This window comes from Choloepus didactylus, chromosome 1, assembly GCF_015220235.1.
Source record: "Choloepus didactylus isolate mChoDid1 chromosome 1, mChoDid1.pri, whole genome shotgun sequence".
NCBI lineage: Eukaryota > Metazoa > Chordata > Mammalia > Pilosa > Megalonychidae > Choloepus > Choloepus didactylus.
The window spans coordinates 179,260,957-179,279,296 of record NC_051307.1 but is presented as its reverse complement, the minus strand read 5'-3'; the positions used below and the strand labels follow the sequence as shown (position 1 = coordinate 179,279,296).

The 18,340-nt window shown below is 40.4% G+C and overlaps 1 protein-coding gene across 11 annotated transcripts in view; it reads left to right on the top strand.

Annotated features, from left to right (window-relative positions):
• Positions 1-18,340, top strand: part of NEK10 (NIMA related kinase 10) — a 296,604-nt gene that overhangs the window by 10,454 nt on the left and 267,810 nt on the right. For 9 of the 11 annotated variants that reach the window (XR_005218355.1, XR_005218356.1, XM_037846062.1 and 6 more), the window contains exons 2-3: positions 14,408-14,518; positions 14,802-14,862. Coding sequence is in view for 8 of the 11 variants with exons in the window: in XM_037846062.1 (XP_037701990.1) it covers positions 14,445-14,518; positions 14,802-14,862 (135 nt within the window). In the remaining 3 variants the exon portion in view is untranslated. Of the gene's footprint in view, positions 1-6,603; positions 6,743-14,407; positions 14,519-14,801; positions 14,863-17,190; positions 17,825-18,340 lie in introns of those variants that run through there. The other 2 variants (XM_037846044.1, XM_037846082.1) reach the window with 2 other exon arrangements.

Genomic DNA, 18,340 nt, shown 5'->3' with positions numbered 1-18,340 from the left:
TTTTAATGGATTAAACGATTCATCAGTGAGTCAAAAATGCTTGTACTTGACTACGGCTGGAAACACCAAAACACATTTGGCTATCCCATTAGGTTTGCAAAGATCTGTGTTCTCCCATCTGAGATAGGTATTTGTGTCCCAGGACTGAGGTTTACAAAGCAAAGGTACTGAAAGTTTCTGTTCTTAAAGTAACATGTATTTGGTTTTTAGAAGATTTGGGAAGTTTTCCCCAACAATTTCTTTGAATACTCTTCCTAGACCTTTACCCTTTTCTTCCCCTTCTGGGACACCAATGAGTCTTATATTTGGACGTTTCATATTATCTATCATATCCCTGAGGTCCATTTCGATTTTTTCAATTTTTTTCCCCATTCGTTCTTTTATGCTTTCATTTTCCATTCTGTCATCTTCCAGGTCACTGATTCGTTGTTCCACTTCTTCTAGTCTTGTACTATGAGTGTCCAGAATCTTTTTAATTTGGTCAACAGTTTCTTTAATTTCCATAAGATCATCCATTTTTTTTATTTAGTCTTGCAATGTCTTCTCTATGCTCTTCTAGGGTCTTCTTGATTTCCTTTGTATCCCGTACTATGGTCTCATTGTTCATCTTTAGTTCTTTGAGTAGCTGCTCTAGGTGCTGTGTCTCTTCTGGTCTTTTGGTTTGGGTGCTTGGGCTTGGGTTATCCATATCGTCTGTTTTTTTCATATGCTTTATAATTTTCTGTTGTTTTTGGCCTCGTGGCATTTGCTGAACTTGATAGGGTTCTTTTAGGATTTGTAGACCAATTGAAGTCCTTATCTCTAATTTATCAGATCTACAGCTTCGTGGAGTACACTTTCTCTAACTAACCAGCAGGTGGTGTCCACGAGCCACCTGTTCTCCACAAGCCAGTTCTCCCCTGCTTAGCCTTTTTGGTGAGTGGGGGAGTGAGTCTTGTGGGGTCCAATTGGTGTACCAAGCTTGCGTGTGTAGTTGGTGTTGCCTGCCCTGTATATGGGGCGTGTTTCTGGGCAGTCAGGGAGGGGGGGGTGGCTCTAACAATCAAATCTCCCTGGTGATCCTAGAGTTTTAAAGCTGCTGCAATAGTCTAATCCTTCAGTTCAGTCCTGCCACAGTTTGTCTCTGCCACTGACCCACAAGTCCTTGGTATTGGCGTATGGCTCCTGAGACTTGCAAGTGGGCCCCTCTTCCAGGCCGTGCACCCCGGGTCCTCTGTTGAGGGATGACTGTGCTATGTCACAGGTGAGTGCCGTCCCCCCAGGGCAGTTCTGGGCTGCTGGGCTGTGTAGGGAGGCTCCCAGTCTGCTGAAATGATGGCTGAATGGGGCTTTGTTAATTCACACTACTCTAGCTTCCCAACTCTGGGACAATCAGCTGAGGTTGCAGGGAAGGCTAATGTCCACGCCCAGTTTTGTGGTGTGTGCCTGTTATTTGAAGCACTTCCGTCACACTGGGTTGTCTGGGGCAGTTCTGGGCTATGGGGCTGGCGATGGGCAGGAGTGTTTCCTGTCCACCAGGATGATGGCTGTGAGCGGACACCCCCCTTTTCTTGGGAAGTTGTCGTGTTTAGTGAATTTTCTCAGCCACTGGATTATTGCGTTTTGTCTCAGAGCTCTCCTAGTTCTGCTCTTGACTTGACGTGCCCAAATAGCAAGTCTTTGAAGCTTTCTGTATTGGGCTTCTTAGAGTAATTGTTTTAGAAAAAGAAAAAAGGATTAAAAAAAAACAAAAACAAAAACAAAAACGGGCCCTCCTCAAAGATCTAATGGGTTATTGAAATGCTAAGAGACAAAGCAACCAGGGCCATTAAGGAAAGGTCCACAGGGCAGAGAGATCAGCTTTTCTTCGGGATTTGCATATGCGCCTCAGGGCCCTTCCCCTTTCTATGTTCACCAGAACTCCAAAAATCCTCCGCTTTTATTTTGGAGTTTTTCGTGTTGTTTTTTTTCTATGCCTGTCTCCTCTCTGCTGGGCTGGCTGCTCTCAGATTCTCTGGTGTCTGGTCTCAGTCTATCTATGGTTGGAGTTTGGATCAGTAGAATGAGTTTCCGATAAGGGCTGCCACTGCAGTTCTCCCTTCTCCTTCCCGGAGCTAACAGCCCCTCCTCCCCCTGGACTGAGCCTGGCAGGGAGGGGCGCGGGTCCCCTGGCCGCAAAGACTTACAGATTTCGCTGATCTCAGCAGTTCCACATTTTCATGAGTGTTGTATGAAGTATGCCCAAAGTCAGATTGCTCTGTGGTGTCCAGTCCACGCAGTTCCTGGCTTTCTACCTACTTTCCTGGAGGAGTAACTAAAACATACAGCTCACCAGTCCGCCATCTTGCCCCGCCCTCTTCATTATATTCTGTGTTTGGTTTTTATATACAATCTTTCACTTCTCTGCCCACTCTTTAAAAAAAAAAGAAACTAAATTTTAGTTTTCCCACTTAGAACCAACGGAAAATCCATGTGGGTGTAAGTGTTTGCCTAGCACTTGTAGTAAGCTCTTTGGCCCTATCTCATCTATAAAATGAATGCGGTAGAAAATGAATAGTTTTCTATTTTTAATTTTTGGAGTGGAACTCTTTTCTGAAATGAAACTATATGGAACCCCCGAGAGAAGTTAGACTGCTTGAAATTAAATGACAAGTCTTCATTCAGCCCCAACCATTTGGACACAGTTCTCCCCTCCCAGGCTCTCTCTCACCCTCTCCTGGTTGTCCTGGAATTGACAATTACTGGGTTAGTCTTCTCTGGGCTCTGTATTTAAGGCAGTGATTCTCAATCTTTGGTGCATATCAGAATCATCTGGGGTTGCCATGAAAACAATTTTATTTGAAAGGAGTATTTCAGTGATATAGACCAGTGCTATATGGCGTGGCCTGCAGTTGGGTCCATTACTGGTTCACAAGAGCTATGTACACAAATTGAGAGTAGATGTTGCTGTGACATCCAAGCATGTGATCAGTGAACACTTGCTGAACAGGGTATAGACCAGAAGAATCTGTCCATAATAGATTGGACATTTTAAAAAGTTCTTCACCATAGGTGGTTTGAGAAGCACTTTTTGAGACTATTATATTATATAGAACTCTAATTTCTCCCTTAAAGACTGAATAAATGAGCTAATTCCTAAGTACATTCGGGGTTATTATAACATCCCAAATGCCTATCAGTTGATTTGATTTATAATAGAAAACAATTTTCTGTTTAAGGATTTCTTAAACCAAGAGAGTAATGACACAGGTTTCATTAAAAATTATCCTTCTATATATTCATCCATTCATTAGTTCTTTGATTTAATAAAAATGTATTATTTATCTACTATGTGTCTGGTGAATAAGAGAGGTCCAGCCTCTGCCCTTGTTGGGTAATTGGGCAATTGTAATATCATGTATATAGGTTTGCAATGTGGGGTGCACAGGCTGCTCTGTGGGCACTGAGGAGAAGCACCAGACTCGGGGCGTGGGGAGGTGGGTAGTCAAACGAGGCCCGGATCATAAAAATAAATAATTGTTAAAAAGAAAATACTTCTCAAAATTTAATAAAAATACTTTAGCCTCTCCTTACAGACTATGACACTCTTCATTCCATAAATACTTGTTAAGTGCCTACAATGTGCCGCACACTGTTCCCATTGCTTGGGATTTATCTGTGGTTAAAATGGACACAATCTGGGCCCATATGGGGCTTATGTTCTAGTGCAAGGAAACAAATAAATGCAAAACAGGATTTCAGATGTTGATGAGGGCCAAAGAAAATAAAACTGGGTAATATGGTTAGTGTGGGTGGTGGGGAAGTATGAGTGTGTGTGTGGTGTGTATGTTGGAGAGGTTCATCAGAGGAGTCCTAACTGAGAGGGGCCTCCAAACTGATTCCTGAATGACGTGAAGGAACAAGCCTGAGAATATGAGAGGGGGACAGCAAGTGGCAAGTGTCAAGGCTCTAAGGCAAGAGCATGGTTGGCATGTTCATGGGCCAGGGAGAAAGTATGATGGAAGTGGAGTGAATGAGGGAGAGGGTAGGAAAGGAGCTCAGAGAGATGAAAGTCACGGTGAGAAGCCTAGTGCAATGAGATGCCACAGAGTGACACAATTTAATTTTAAGTTTTCTAATAATCCTTGAGAGTATAGAGGACCAAGGGTGCAAACAGAGAGACCCAGTGTTCCAGTTTGCTAATGCTGGCAGAATGCAAAATATCAGAAATGGATTGGCTTTTATAAAAGGGGGTTTATTTGGTTACACAGTTACAGTCTTAAGGCCATAAAGTGTCCAAGGTAACACATCAACAATGGGGTACCTTCACTGGAAGATGGCCAATGGCGTCCGGAAGACCTCTGTTAGCTGGGAAGACACGTGGCTGGTGTCTGCTCGGGAGTTCTGGTTTCAAAATGGCTTTCTTCCAGGATGTTCCTCTCTAGGCTGCAGCAGCGTCTAGGCCTGTCTGGCTCTTTTTAAAGTACTCCAGTGATCCAATTAACATCCACCCTGAATGGGCGGGGTAACACCTCCATGGAAATTATCCAATCAAACATTTCACTCACAGTTGATTGAGTCACATCTCTATGGAAACAATCAAAGAATTCCAATGTAATCAACACTAATACATCTGCCCCACAAGGTTGCATCAAAGAACATGGTGTTTTGGGGGATGTAGTACATACAAGCTGGCACATCCAGTGAGGAGGCTGTGACAGTGTTTGTGGCAAGACACAATGGAAGCTTGAAGTAGGGTGATAGCCATGGGAGTGGAGAGAAGGGTTTTGCTGGTGGCTTGAATCTGGAATGTAAAGGAAACAGAGGAATCAAGAATGGACCCTGAATTTTTGTTTAGAGTAGCTGGTTGTTATCAATTACTGAGATGAGGAACACTTGGGAAAGAACACATTTTGGGAGAATTTGATAGCACACGTGGGAGTCAAATGTTCTGTTCGAGACATGTTAAGTTTGGGATGCTCATTAGACATCCAGGTGGTGACTTTGTGAGGTCAGATGCTCAGGGTGGGGTTAGGGCTGTGTGTCACTTAAGATTCTCCAGAGAAACAGAACCAACAGGATATGTATGAGTACAATTATGTGTGTGTGTTTGACATTTATTATAAGGAATTTGTTTATGTGATTGTGGGGGCTGGCAAGTCCAAATTCTGTAGGGCAGGCTGGAGGATGGAAATTCCAATTAGACGGGTGTTGAAGTTTTCAGTTCAAATTCCTTAGGCTGGAAACTCCTTAGGCAGGAAGGAGTGGAGGGTGTAGTCTTGAGGCAGAATTCCTTCTTTTTCCTGGAACCTTCAGTACTTTGCATTTAAGATTTCCAACTGATTGGATGATGCCCACTCATATTATCGAGGCTAATCTCCTTTACTAAAGTCAACCAATTATAGATGCTAATCTCATGTACAACATATCTTCATAGCAACATCACTGTCTGACCAAACAACTGGACACCATAACATGGCTAAGTTGGCTTGTAAAATTAACCATCACAGTTTTGGTACCCATAAACAGCTCCTTAAACCATTCTTAATCTCCAAATAAAAACAGTAACAAAGTAATACCTTCCAAGCTTGATACAACTATCCTGTGTACACCTGAAAATGCACTAACAATTTCCCCAGAAGAGGATAGAAACTCATGGTCCTCTTTACACTCTTATTCTTGATATTCTTACTCTTCCTGATATTCTGTAACTTAAATATTCTGATGTAAAGTTAATACAATTTATATGATAAGGATACAAGAGAGGGAAGAGAACAAAGATATTTGTTGTATCTACATATTTATGCACAAACATATTCATAACAAAGTAAGGAAGAAATACAATTATTTATAGTCCCTGTTTCTATAACTGGTCATGTGGTTGTAGCTGGCATTTATAACTACCTTCTTCCACCACCCATTCCATAATCCCATTCCAGCATGCAACTCAGCTGATTGTAGTTCTTTGCCTGGTGGGGTAACCCAAACCTTAATTCCTGGACAGTCTGGGGTATTAGTAGTCTTAGGTGAATAGGGTTGTTGTCATTTTGCATTTACTTAATCACAGGGAATGGTAGCACTAAGAGATACCCTAAGGGATTTCTTGTATTCAAAACATTCTTTTCCTTACCCCTGTTGTGTAGTAGCCTCCAGTTTCGTCTTGGTAATCAGGATCAATACCCAGCCAGTACAGTAACTTCTGCCTTTGCCTGTTGATTCACAGGCACAAGGGTCACAAAGTGACTAGGTGACGGTCCTCAATTCCAGTTCAATTGACTTGTTGTGTTTTCTGGTGGAAACAGTCTTCCCTTTGGAATCAAGACCTCTAGACTAGCAGAGAATATTGCAGGGCAAGGAGCAAAAGTTTTTCTATTAGGTCACTAGGGGTACTAGTGAGTGGTGCCACTCCCATATCAATCCTTCGATTCTGGACTTGTGAATCCTGGCTATGGGAGAAATAGCACCATATTTTGCTGATTTGGACTTAAAGTATATACAGCCCGCTGGATAATATTGCTTGAAGAACTGAGTTGTCAAAAGGCTTTTCTACTGTTCTGTCAATCTAGGTGCTTCAGGATGATTGGAACATGGTAAGACTAGTGAACACCATGAACATGGATCAGTCACTAAACTTGATTTGCTGTGGAGTGGGTTCCTTGGTCAGATGCAATGCATGTGGGATACCATCATGATGGAGAAGGCATTTTGTAAGTCCACAGATGTTTTGGCAGAAGCATTGCATGCAAGGAAGGCAAATCTGTTTCGACAGTGCATGTCTATTCTGGTAAGAACAAAACACTGCCCCTTCCATGATGGAAGTGGACAAATATAATCAACAAGCTACCTAGTTTACTGGCTGGTCACTTTGGGGAATGGTGCCATATCAGGGACTCAGTTTTGGTCCCTACTACTGGTAGATTCAACACTCAGCAGTGGCTGTAGATAGGTCAGTCCTGTAAGTCCATGTTGCAGGGCCCACACATGACCTCCATCCCTGTCACCATGGCCATTTTGTTCATGAGACCATTGAGAGTATGTACCTTCACCACTGCCCTTCCTCTGACATCCTGGAAAAGGGGCTGTGGTACATCAGCTGTCTACTTTCAGGCAGTACCTGCATATCATGCAAAACTACCTATAAAACAGGCCTGAGTTTTCTCTTCCTCAGTCAACTGATAGTAGGGAATCCCCAAGAGGCCATAGCTTCAGGCTGGAATTTGATGATGGAGTGTTGCTATGTGCACAAAACTTGATGGCTTGGTGGGCCAGACAACACCTAGTTCATGAAGGGCAACTCAGGTTGCATGGTGACATGCTGGCCCATGGTTAATCATTCAGTTTCTGCTAAGGCCCAGCAGCAAACCAAAAACTGTTTCTCAGAAAGAGTAGTTATCCTCAGGTTATGGCAGGACTTTGCTCCCAAATCCTAAGGATCTGCATTGTGATTTTCCTATGGGGAACTCTCAGAGGCCCCAAGGAGCATCTCCATCTGCCACTGACACTTCAAACACCATTGAATCTGTTAGATCATAGGTCGCAAGTGGCAGAGCAGTTTGCATGACAACTTGGACCTGTTGCAGTATCTTCTTTTGTTTCAGTCCCCACTTAAAACTAGCAGCTTTTTGGGTCACTTGGTAAATGGGCTGGAATAGCACCGCAATATGAGGAATATGTTGTATCCCAAATCCAAAGTTGCCCACTAGGTATTGTACTTCTTTTTGGTTGTAGGAGGGGTCAGATGCAACAGCTTATCCTTTACACTACTGGGCACCCAGAAATTTCATTGAAGTGAAAGGCCCCTGAATTTCTGTTAGATTTATTTCTCACCCTCTGACACTCAAATGCCTTACAAATAAGTCTGGAGTAGCTGCTACTTCTTGCTCCCTAGGTACAATCAAATCAGCATAATGCCATCCATGTAATGGAACAGTATAATGTCTTATGGAAGAGAAAGGTGATCAAGTTACCTGCCGACTAAATTATGACATAAGACTGGGTAGTTGATTTATCCCCGAGGTATGGCAGTGAAGGTGTATTGCTGTTCTTGCCAGCTGGAAGAAAACTATTTCTAGTGATCTTTACTAACAGGAATTGAGGAAAAAGCATTTGCCATATTAATAACTGTGTACCAAGTACCAGGGGGATATGTTAATTTGCTCAAGCAATGATACCACATCTGGAACAGCAGCTGCAGTTGGAGTCACCCCCTGGTCAAGTTCACAGTAATCCACTTTCATCTTACAAGATCTATCTGTCTTCTGCATAGGCCAAATAGGAGAGTTGAATAGGGATGCGGTGGGAATCACCACCCCTGCATCCTGTAAGTCCTTGATGGTGGCATTCATCTCTGCAGTTCCTCCAAGAATGAAGTACTGCTTTTGGTTTAACATTTTCCTTAGTAGAATCAGTTCTGATGGCTTCCATTTGACCTTTTCTAGTATAATAGCCCTCACTGCACAGATCAGTGAACAAATGTGGGGATTCTGCCAGTTGTTGAGATGTCTATTCCAATTATGCTTTCCAGAACTGGGAAATAACCATAGGATGGATTTGAGGACCCACTGGACCCACTGTGAAACAGATCTGAGCTGAAATTTCATTGATTATCTGACCTCTATAAGCCCCTGTTCTGACTACAGTAATGTTTTGGTTCTCCTGGAATTAGTGTGTGTCAGAGACAGTGTCCAATAATACCTGAAAAGTCTGATTGTTTCCTTTCTCCATTGCACATACACCCTGGCACAAGGCCATAGGTATAAATTTTTGGCAGTGTATCAGGATCCTTCCCCAAGGGGACTTGGCCTTCCCTCCATTCAAGGTGTTCTGTGTCTGTAAACTATTTCAAGTGTGGGAATTAATTTATTCAAGGGTCATGACTGTTTCTGTGATTCAAATTAGACTTCCATTCACTTGACCTAGAACTTTTCCATTTATACAGGTCAATTAAGAATATAGTAGATTACCCTTCTATTTTGCTTTTAGGTACCCTATGATCAACTAGTCAATGCGATAGGTCCCTGCAAGTCAGACCATTCTGATTACTGCTTTGACTCTGCCATCCATTATGGTAACCATGCCCACCTTGTCTTTGGTGATTAAGTGCTGTCACTTGGTTCCTGTCCATCCAAGATTGATCATCCCCCTTGAATCTATGGATTCCTGTTCCATGGCAGCAGTTCCCACAGTAATATCCTATGGAAGAGAGTGACCAGTGAGAACTTCAGTGCTACACACCCCTCATAATTTTATTTCTCATGGTCATGGTGAAAGGTGTATCTTCTGGACACACCTGGGGTGAGTGAGCAGGTCTTACATGATAAATCCTCCCTAATATTTCAATCTCCCCAAGCCTTTGAATACCTTCTTCTACCTGTCACCAGGCAGTTCTGGTATTTCAACTTCATTTAGTGTAGTCCACCTTTTGGTCCATGTTTAAGCCAACCAACCAAACTATTAAAATGCATTTTAACCCATTAAGTTACAACATTGAATCTGGAATCTCTGCTTAGTGGGCTCATATGAATAAATGTAGCCTGATCCAACTTTATGTTCCTTCCACTATTATCCCACACACTTAATATCCATTTCCACACATATACCCCAGGTTTCTGTCTGTATAAATTAGAAAAATCATGCCATTCCTTTGAAGTATAGCACACTTCCTCATGGGTTAGTCTTTTTACCTCACCTTTCAGGGCCTGCTGAGACTTTAGTCTAGTTATAGTCCTAGAGACAAAAAGGCTGTGGGGAGTGGGTCCTGAGGAGAAATAGTAGTGTCTTGCAAGTCAACTACCTCAGGGGATTCCATTAGTGGTCATACAGCAAAGCTGGGTTAACCTCCTCATTTGGGGACGGAAGGGTTCCTTCTACTGGCAAAAAAAAGACTCAGAAGAATTTAAGTGTTCAGTGTCTTCAGCTTCTTTATTAACTACCCATGTGTTCCTATTCCAGTTTTCAGAATCTTAATCCTTCCCAGTCAATGCCCTCATCTTAACAACAGACACCCTGTAATACTGGAAATTCAATTTGCATTGTAATTCAACGACTTGCAGGATGAGACTTTTGGTTTGATTTTCAGGAATCTTAGTTTGGTGGCTAGAGGAGATGAGTTTCTTGCAAGGTACATATAGAAACTTTCATGTCATTTATGTGGCATTTGTGCTGGGAATTTGAAGCCTTAAGCTCATTCTTTTCTTTCACTATGTTCTCCAGCTATTTAGGAACAACCAGCCAATCTCATTATACTTGTTAGCTTGACAGAAATGTTCTAAGATATCAAATACACAGTCATCCAGAACCTGCCTCTTATAAGTATTTGATTAGGAGTATCCAATGGTGGTATTTTGTGTATCTTCATTGTCAAACCACGCCTTCTTTTTTTTTTTTTTTTTTTTTTTAGACATCTCGATTATTCATAGTTTTACTTTATTATAAATAACAATGCAGTGGAAAACCCTTGACAAGACTATCTGATTATTTTCTTTTCTTTTTTTTTTTTTTTAAATCTTCATTTTATTGAGATATATTCACATACCACTCAGTCATACAAAACAAATCGTACTTTCGATTGTTTACAGTACCATTACATAGTGGTACATTCATCACCCAAATCAATCCCTGACACCTTCATTAGCACACACACAAAAATAACAAGAATAATAATTAGAGTGAAAAAGAGCAATTGAAGTAAAAAAGAACACTGGGTACCTTTGTCTGTTTGTTTCCTTCCCCTATTTTTCTACTCATCCATCTATAAACTAGACAAAGGAACCACGCCTTCTTAATCATTGGAAATAGTCATTAGTGCCTTTAAATCTAATCAATTAAACAACCCTTTCCCCCAGCCCAGGACCACTTCAGAAAACTCATCCCTAAGATTCTGTTCCTCTAGATCCACTGTTTGTACAAAAATCTGTATTAGTAGGATTCTCCAGAGAAACAGAACTGACAGGATGTGTGTGCGTGCAAATGTTTGTGTGTCTGTGTGTGTGTGTAGTATAAGGAATTGTTTTATGCAATTGTGGGGGCTTGCAAATGTGATTTTTGTAGGGGAGGCCAGAGGCTGGAAATTCCATTAGGAATGAAGTTGAAGTCTTGAGTTCAAATTCCTTAGGCTGGAAACTAAGGAAGAAATGGAGAGTGTTGTTTTGAGGCAGAATTCCTTCTTCCTGGAACCTTCAGTTTTTTGCATTTAAGGATTCCAACTGATTAGATGAGGCCCACTCACATTATATAGAGAATAATCTCCTTTACTTAAAGTCAACTGAGTGTAGATGCTAATCCCATCTACAAAATATCTCCACAGCAACATTTAAACCAGTGTTTGACCAAACAACTGGATACTATAATTTAGACAAATTGACACATAAAATTAACCATCACAGGCTGAATATATAAATTTTTAAGTATGATTGGTATTAGGACTGTAAGAGATTTCCCAGGGAGAGATGGTAGATGGAACAGAGATGAGGACAAAAGACAGAGTGGATGCTAGGCCACAGGGTCTTGCTTGCATCTGGAAAGATCAGTCAAGCAAAGGAGGGAAATTTGACTCTGTAGTTGAGAGCTGCTTGCTGTAGGCTCAGCTCAGTTTGGATCTACAGAGAAGATTCTTGTAACCTCATCATCCACAGCTCTTCCACATGGAGCTGATGATCACACAGATGGTGTTGGTGCTCTGTCCAAAACCTACAGGATTCCTTATTGCTGTTTTGTTGTGTGTCCAGGGTATTGGCTTCAGTGTTCTTTTGTTTCCAACAGCCAGCTCCTGAGGCTCGTTTTTTTTTTTTTTGCAGGACTGTGCCTAAGATACTGGAGTCTCTTTACCTCTAGATATGGAGTGCTTGGGGGTTTATGACCTTCCCCAGCAGGGCCCTTATCAATGACTAACGGGTACAGGAGTATGAAAGCCTGAGTCCTTTCCTTCAGGCTTGGACAACTCTGAGGCATAATTCACTCTAGAGTCCCTACCCCTACCTACCCTCCCTCCTGTGGGTTCAGGCTGAAGCCACCCTGTGGAGAGTTTTTGCCTTAAAATATTTTTAAAGCATTTCCAATTACTCAAAATCATTTTCAGAATAGTTTCCATTTTAAAAGCCATCAAGGGAAAAAGATTTTGTTTTTCATCCTAAAGGCAATTGTCTGTTTCTGCTGATTTGCCTTAGATAGCATTCTTGCTTGACCTTTCGTGACTACTTCCTTAATAAATTTTCTTCCCCTGGACAACTTAAGATATGAGCTGTCTCTCTTCCCACACCCACACTCACCCATTTTGGATTGTAAACATTGGAATAGTGTAATCATTTTTGTTAATTTAAAATAGGATCAGATAAAATATTTCTAAAGCATTTCCAACTACTCAAAGTCTTTTTCAGAATAGTTTCCATTTTAAAAGCCATCAAGAGGAAATGATCTTGTTTTTTTTATCCTTAAGGCAATTGTCTGTTTCTACTGATTCTGGTGAGTTTGTTTACTGTTTAATTAAGTGAAACATTTCCAGAGAGTTATCTATTTTCCCTCTTCCCCTCACAGAGTACACACTAATCTCAAACTGATAAAACTATTAGATGATGATTTCCTGTTCACACACCCAGTCAATAAAATTACAGAGATTAAACAAGAGAATAAGATAGTATTTAGCAGGATTTGATTGTGGCAAATGTGATCTTCTAGCAGAAGATGTCTGTGAGCTTTCCCACATGTTCTGATATGCTAATCATTGTGGTTTTCATCTTCTGTGTCTAAAACAGTGTGTAGCTATGCCTTGAGCAGTAATTTGAAGCCAACAGGCCAGTGTGTATATGCAGAATTTTCTTTCTGACCTTGAGGGAAAAGTAAAATTAAATTTATTTATTTTGACTGAGTTTCCATTTATTTTAGAACTTTGGAGCCATTTTAATATCTGCATAAAAAGAAGTACTTGTGTGTTTTTCTTTTAAACAGTAATTTGTAAGTCCTCTTTCTCCTTCCCTCCCTTCCTCCCTTCCTCGTTTCCAATCTTTCTCCCTTCCTCATTTCCAACTTTTCACCCTCCCTCCCTTCCTTCCTTCCTTCTAGAGTAAAGCAGGTGCTAAATAAAATCTCTATCTAAACTCCCCACAAAATCTGTTTCAAAGTTCACAACTGGGTGTCAGGTTGTTAGACTGCTATGACAAATATCACACAATGGATTCGCTTTAACAACATGGATTTATTGCCTTACAGTTTTGGAGGCTAAAAGTCCAAAATCAAGTTCTCAACAGGCCATGCTTTTCCCTGGCCTGGCTTGCTGCAGTCCTGATGGTTCTTTGGCTTGCATCTCTGCCTCTATCACATGGTAATGCGCCTCATTCTCTGGCTTCCTCTGACTTCTGGCTTCCTCTGACTTCTGGCTTCCACTGACTTCTGGCTTCTACGACTGCATTCGAATTTCTTCTGCTTATAAGGACTTCAGCCATATGGATTTAGGCCCATGCTGATTCAATTTGGCCTCATTTAATAGGATCTTCTAAGATCCTATTCACAAATGAGTCCACAATTTAACTAATAATGACCTCTTCAAAGGTCCTATTTACAAAATGGTTCACACCCACAGGAATTTGGCTTAAGACTTTGAATATGTCTTTGTGGGGTTCATGATTCAATCCTTAACAGTGAGTTTTTCTTTGCTGTGATAGAACTACATATCTGTGATTGCCTCTTTTCCCTTTAGTAGTTTTCGGTTTGAGACTGGACATAGTTAATAGTCAGTAAATATTTTTTGAATGAATGAATACATGGTGTTATCCCTGAGATACAATCCTAAAATGTTAATATTGTACCTTGTTTTCAGTGTGCACCTTTGATGTACACCTTGGTCCCTAACTCATAAGTCCAACTCAACTCTTTGTCACAAATATCACAACTATATTAGACCATCATTTTTAAGTCCTTAGATAAACTGCCTGTGCATTTCACTTTTCCAAATTCTGTTACAGTGAGACTCCCATTGATACATTCCTTTTGCCTCTAACTACCTCTGAAACACTTGGATTTTGACCATAAATTTCACAATACTTTGAGGCATGCAATTAAAAGACAATAGCACATGAGTTTTCATGCCTGAACAACATACTGAAGTTAAACGGTGGCATTGAAACAATGTTGGAAAATTTTACATTCAATCAAATTAAACCAATAGTATATTTAATTTTATAATTCCTTTGTAATCAAAACAATGAGTACCTTCAACACTTTCATTTTGTTTCTATTATGGAAACTAAAAGAAATTGAATAAGAGATAGATTGTGGGGTGGGAGCTGGGGGCAAACAAATGAATTGTTCCTTGTCTTTTGGTGAACCTGAATATGTTGAACATGTTAGTTTTTGCATGTTTAAATAAATGTTGCAAGTGAATTTTGCCTGAATTAACTGAGAATGTTTTGAAGCACACAACTCAACTAAAGCTTTTCCCTCCGATTTATTTTGAAAGGAATGCGATGTTAATTTTGGGGCATTGACGTTTTACAATGCCTGATCAAGACAAAAAGGTGAAGACCACAGAAAAATCAACTGATAAAAAACAGCAAGGGATCACCACCAGGTAAGCACATGCCAAATCTCTGCCATTTATTAACTCAGACAGTGGCCAGCAACCAGATTTAATGGCTTCTGAGAAGTCTGGTAGACTCTTGACAACTGCTACTCTGGGTTACAGTGTTTACTGAAATGTTTGATCATTTCTAAAGTTTTAAAGGAAATGTTTAATGTGTATAGGTTTCAGGCTATAAAAGCACGTCTCTAAGTGGCAGTGCCATCGGTGGGTAACATGACCTTGTTCACCTGGAGCCTTCTGTTGACTGACATTGTGTTATTCTTTCTCCTAGGGACTATTCAGATCTTAAAAGACTTCGGTGCCTTTTGAACGTCCAATCAAGCAAACAACAGGTGTTGTTTTCAAAGAATGCACACACATTTAGCAAAAGAGAAACCAAATCTTTCTGAAGGGATTCATTTAACATCTTTATGAATGATATGCCTACTTGTCTTTGTTCTTTCCTATCCTTTCTCTTTCTTCATCTTACTGTTTCTCTTGTACCCAGTTTAGGTTCTGCCAAGACTCGGCCTTTTCATTTGTCTGCTCTCATGCCTGGGCCCTGCCTTATCCTATGCTTAGTGCCATGTGTCCTGATTATGAAAACTTTTATTCTGCAGTCTAGAAACAGTGTCCCTTTCTATTGAATGCCCAATGTTTGACACTTCAGAACTTTAGGGAAATTGACTTTTTCCAAAACACTGCCTACCACATTTCCCTCCTTCTCTCCCCCATCCCTGTCTCCTTGCTACAGGGACACTTTTGAGGATTGGTACTAGTTGTACCTCACCACAAAAGGAGGAGAAAGGAGTGAGCATGGGCAATTTTTATAAGAGCATTTTTATTAGTTAGAGAAGGAGTGGTACCTCTACTTGAATTTATCTTTGTTTTTCTCTCTTTAATTTCATTTCGGTAAAACTTTGGAGAGTCATGAGAGTAGATAGAGTTCATCCATGGAGGTTTGGGGAACAATACAGCAATGCTACTAATAGTGATAGCAGCAGACACCTATTTAGGATTGTTGTCTAGAAAATGGTAGGGATGGGTCTTGAACCCAGGTGGTCTGGCTCCAAAATGCTATGCTAAACATGTTTAAATAACTCTTTTTAAGAGCTCATGTGGTTAGTAATCTAGCCCTGATGGCTTTGATTATATTAACCATATTTACCAGAAATTACAGAATTTTTATCTATTTATATTGGGGAATGACTTTCTAATGATTTGATGGTCTATAGGTACCAAATAATTATAGATCATATTTAGGGAATGCTTACTCTGTGTCTGGGGCTTTGCCTACATTACCCTGTTTAATAATCACAACCTCATTTTTACAGATGAGGAAACTGAGGCACAGAGAGGTTAAGGGACTTTCCCAAAATCATGTGGCTAGCTAAAGGTGGAGTACAGTTCTGAACCTGGGCACACTGTCTTTGCAGTGTGTGGCTCTAACCACTGAGAAATCTTATAAAGGACTTGGGGAATTAAATTATAATTCAGAAAGGAGTTGGGCGAGTTGTTGATTCAGAGTAAACGTGGCCTAAAAATGTCTTTTGTCATATCAGTCCCTTCTATAGTATTAATGCTGTGACTCCCAGGAAGACTTCTCATTTGGCTATTTTAACAGTCTTTTTTACCCCTCATATTCTCTCTCTCTCTCTCTCTATATATATATATGTATACATATGTTTTGCTTCTGTTCTTCTCAAGTCTACAATGTCCTTTCACCAAATTTCTGTCTTATAAAGTCTTACCTATTTTCAAGATCCAAAAAACCTTTGTTAATCTTCTAGTCCAGAAGTGATCTCTCTCTCCTGTAGTTCCCAAAGCACCTTATTTCACTGCTGTAGCATTATTTTCTCCCCTTCTTTGGAAACACTTGCCTACATGTTTTATTGGCTGACAAGATTGTGAACTTCCCAATGTCAGCAGCTTTGACTTTTGCCTCTGATTCTCTATATCTTCTACTCAGTAAGTTCTTGGTCAGTTTTTGCGAAATTGAATTGTGACTTTAGAATTGAGTCACTGCATGAGTATATATAACTCTCTGGCCAGGGAAAAAGAAACATCAATTTTATTTTATTTTTTGGCTCCAATTTCCCAACTTTGAAGCCTATGTTGAATAGATCTATTGTGGCAAATTGCATCCCCACTTCCTTTTTAACACCTGGCAGACTTTATTAAAGTTAGATTAATAGTTTTTTTTCCCATTTAACCAATTTTGGAATTTGCAGTCTGTTGTCTGAGAAGTTTGCATGTGATATCACCATATCTTATTGTAAAATATGTTGCACATACAAAAATAAGTATTTGTAATGTTTGAATTTTTCAGGAAGTAGGTGGCTCTAAGCCAAAATGAAAATAACTGCTGTCATTTATAAGAAGGGCCTAAGATTCACAGAAATCGTACATTATTCTGTTTATAAAACTTTCATGCATTTGTAGTTTTGAAATAATAAATGCTATTCTGAACATTCTATTCTCCTTTCAATAAAATAACGTGGAAACACAGAAGAAGAAAGATATTGGAGAAAATAAATCAGGAGTTAATTTATTTATACTTTGCTTGTTCTAGAAAGATTTTAAGGAGGTTTATGAGGATACATAAAGTATGATAGGTTATCCTAAATTAAAACCTGGGCCAGGGGAGAAATAAAAATAAGGGTAGGAAGACAAAGTAGAGTTAGATGAGGTAGAAAAGCCCATTAAAATATGCAAGTGGGCCACACATCTGGCTCTGAGATTTTTAGCCATCAATTTGAAAAGGGAAATCTGGAATTAAGGCTCATTCACCTGACTTTCTGTCTGCACTAACAGGACCTGGCCTGTTATTTATGGCCATTTACCCGGGTACAGAGGAAATCTCCTTTATGGTTTTAGGCAGAGAACCACAAAGAACTGAATGTCCTCTGAATCTCTAACAAGCCAGGCCGTGTCCCTCATTGTTTCATTGTGTTCTAGTGAGCTACTTTTACTCTTTGTCCTGTTTGTTCCAAGTATCTCTGCCTGTCTTGCTTTGCTATGTTAGAGTCTGCTGTTCTATAGGACAGTCCCACAGTATGACAGAACAGGGGACAGAGACACATTGAGGCAGATGGGCCCCTTTCAGCAAAAGCAGGTTAGAGTAAAACCTAACCTGGTAAAACCAAATAATTCAAGGAAAAGAACTGCCCCAGGATTGTTGAAGTGAAAGAAGTGAAATCACAAAGCTGGTTGAAGATTTCACCAGAGGCTCTTCACAAATCATGAAGTGATCTGTCTTGAGCTGGAATTCAGATTTTTTCCCCAATATTCAGAGCTACAGAAAGCACATTGGAGGTAATGATAAGGAAAGCTAAGAGAGTCTGTACAGTGTCTAAAGCTCATTTTAGAATTTTGTACTTCATCCCATAAGCAATGGGAAATGTTGAATATCTTGAGCAGAGTCAGATCAAACTTTTAGGAAGGCTGCATGGTGGTCATTGCTTTGATCTCCAGCCTCTTTCCTTTCCACTCAGAGTTCGAGCTGCTCAGATACCTTCCAGTTCCTAGAGCACATGTAGTTCTTCTCTGCCTTCCTGTATGGCTGGTCCATGACCCACTCTATCTCCCCTTCATTTTCCACCACAACAAACCCCTGTTTATTAATTTTGCAGCATGCTTCTCATGCTGTTTATTGCTTCTCCCCCATACTCTCCCTTCAATGAGATTGTAAACTTGAAGGCAGAAGCTAGGGCCATCCTGCTAACCATATACCCAGTGTTTCACACAATGCCTGGCACCCAAAGTATCTGCAATAAATATACTGAATGGATGGACTAATCTGGAGGTAGTTTGTTGGAGGAAGAATTAGTT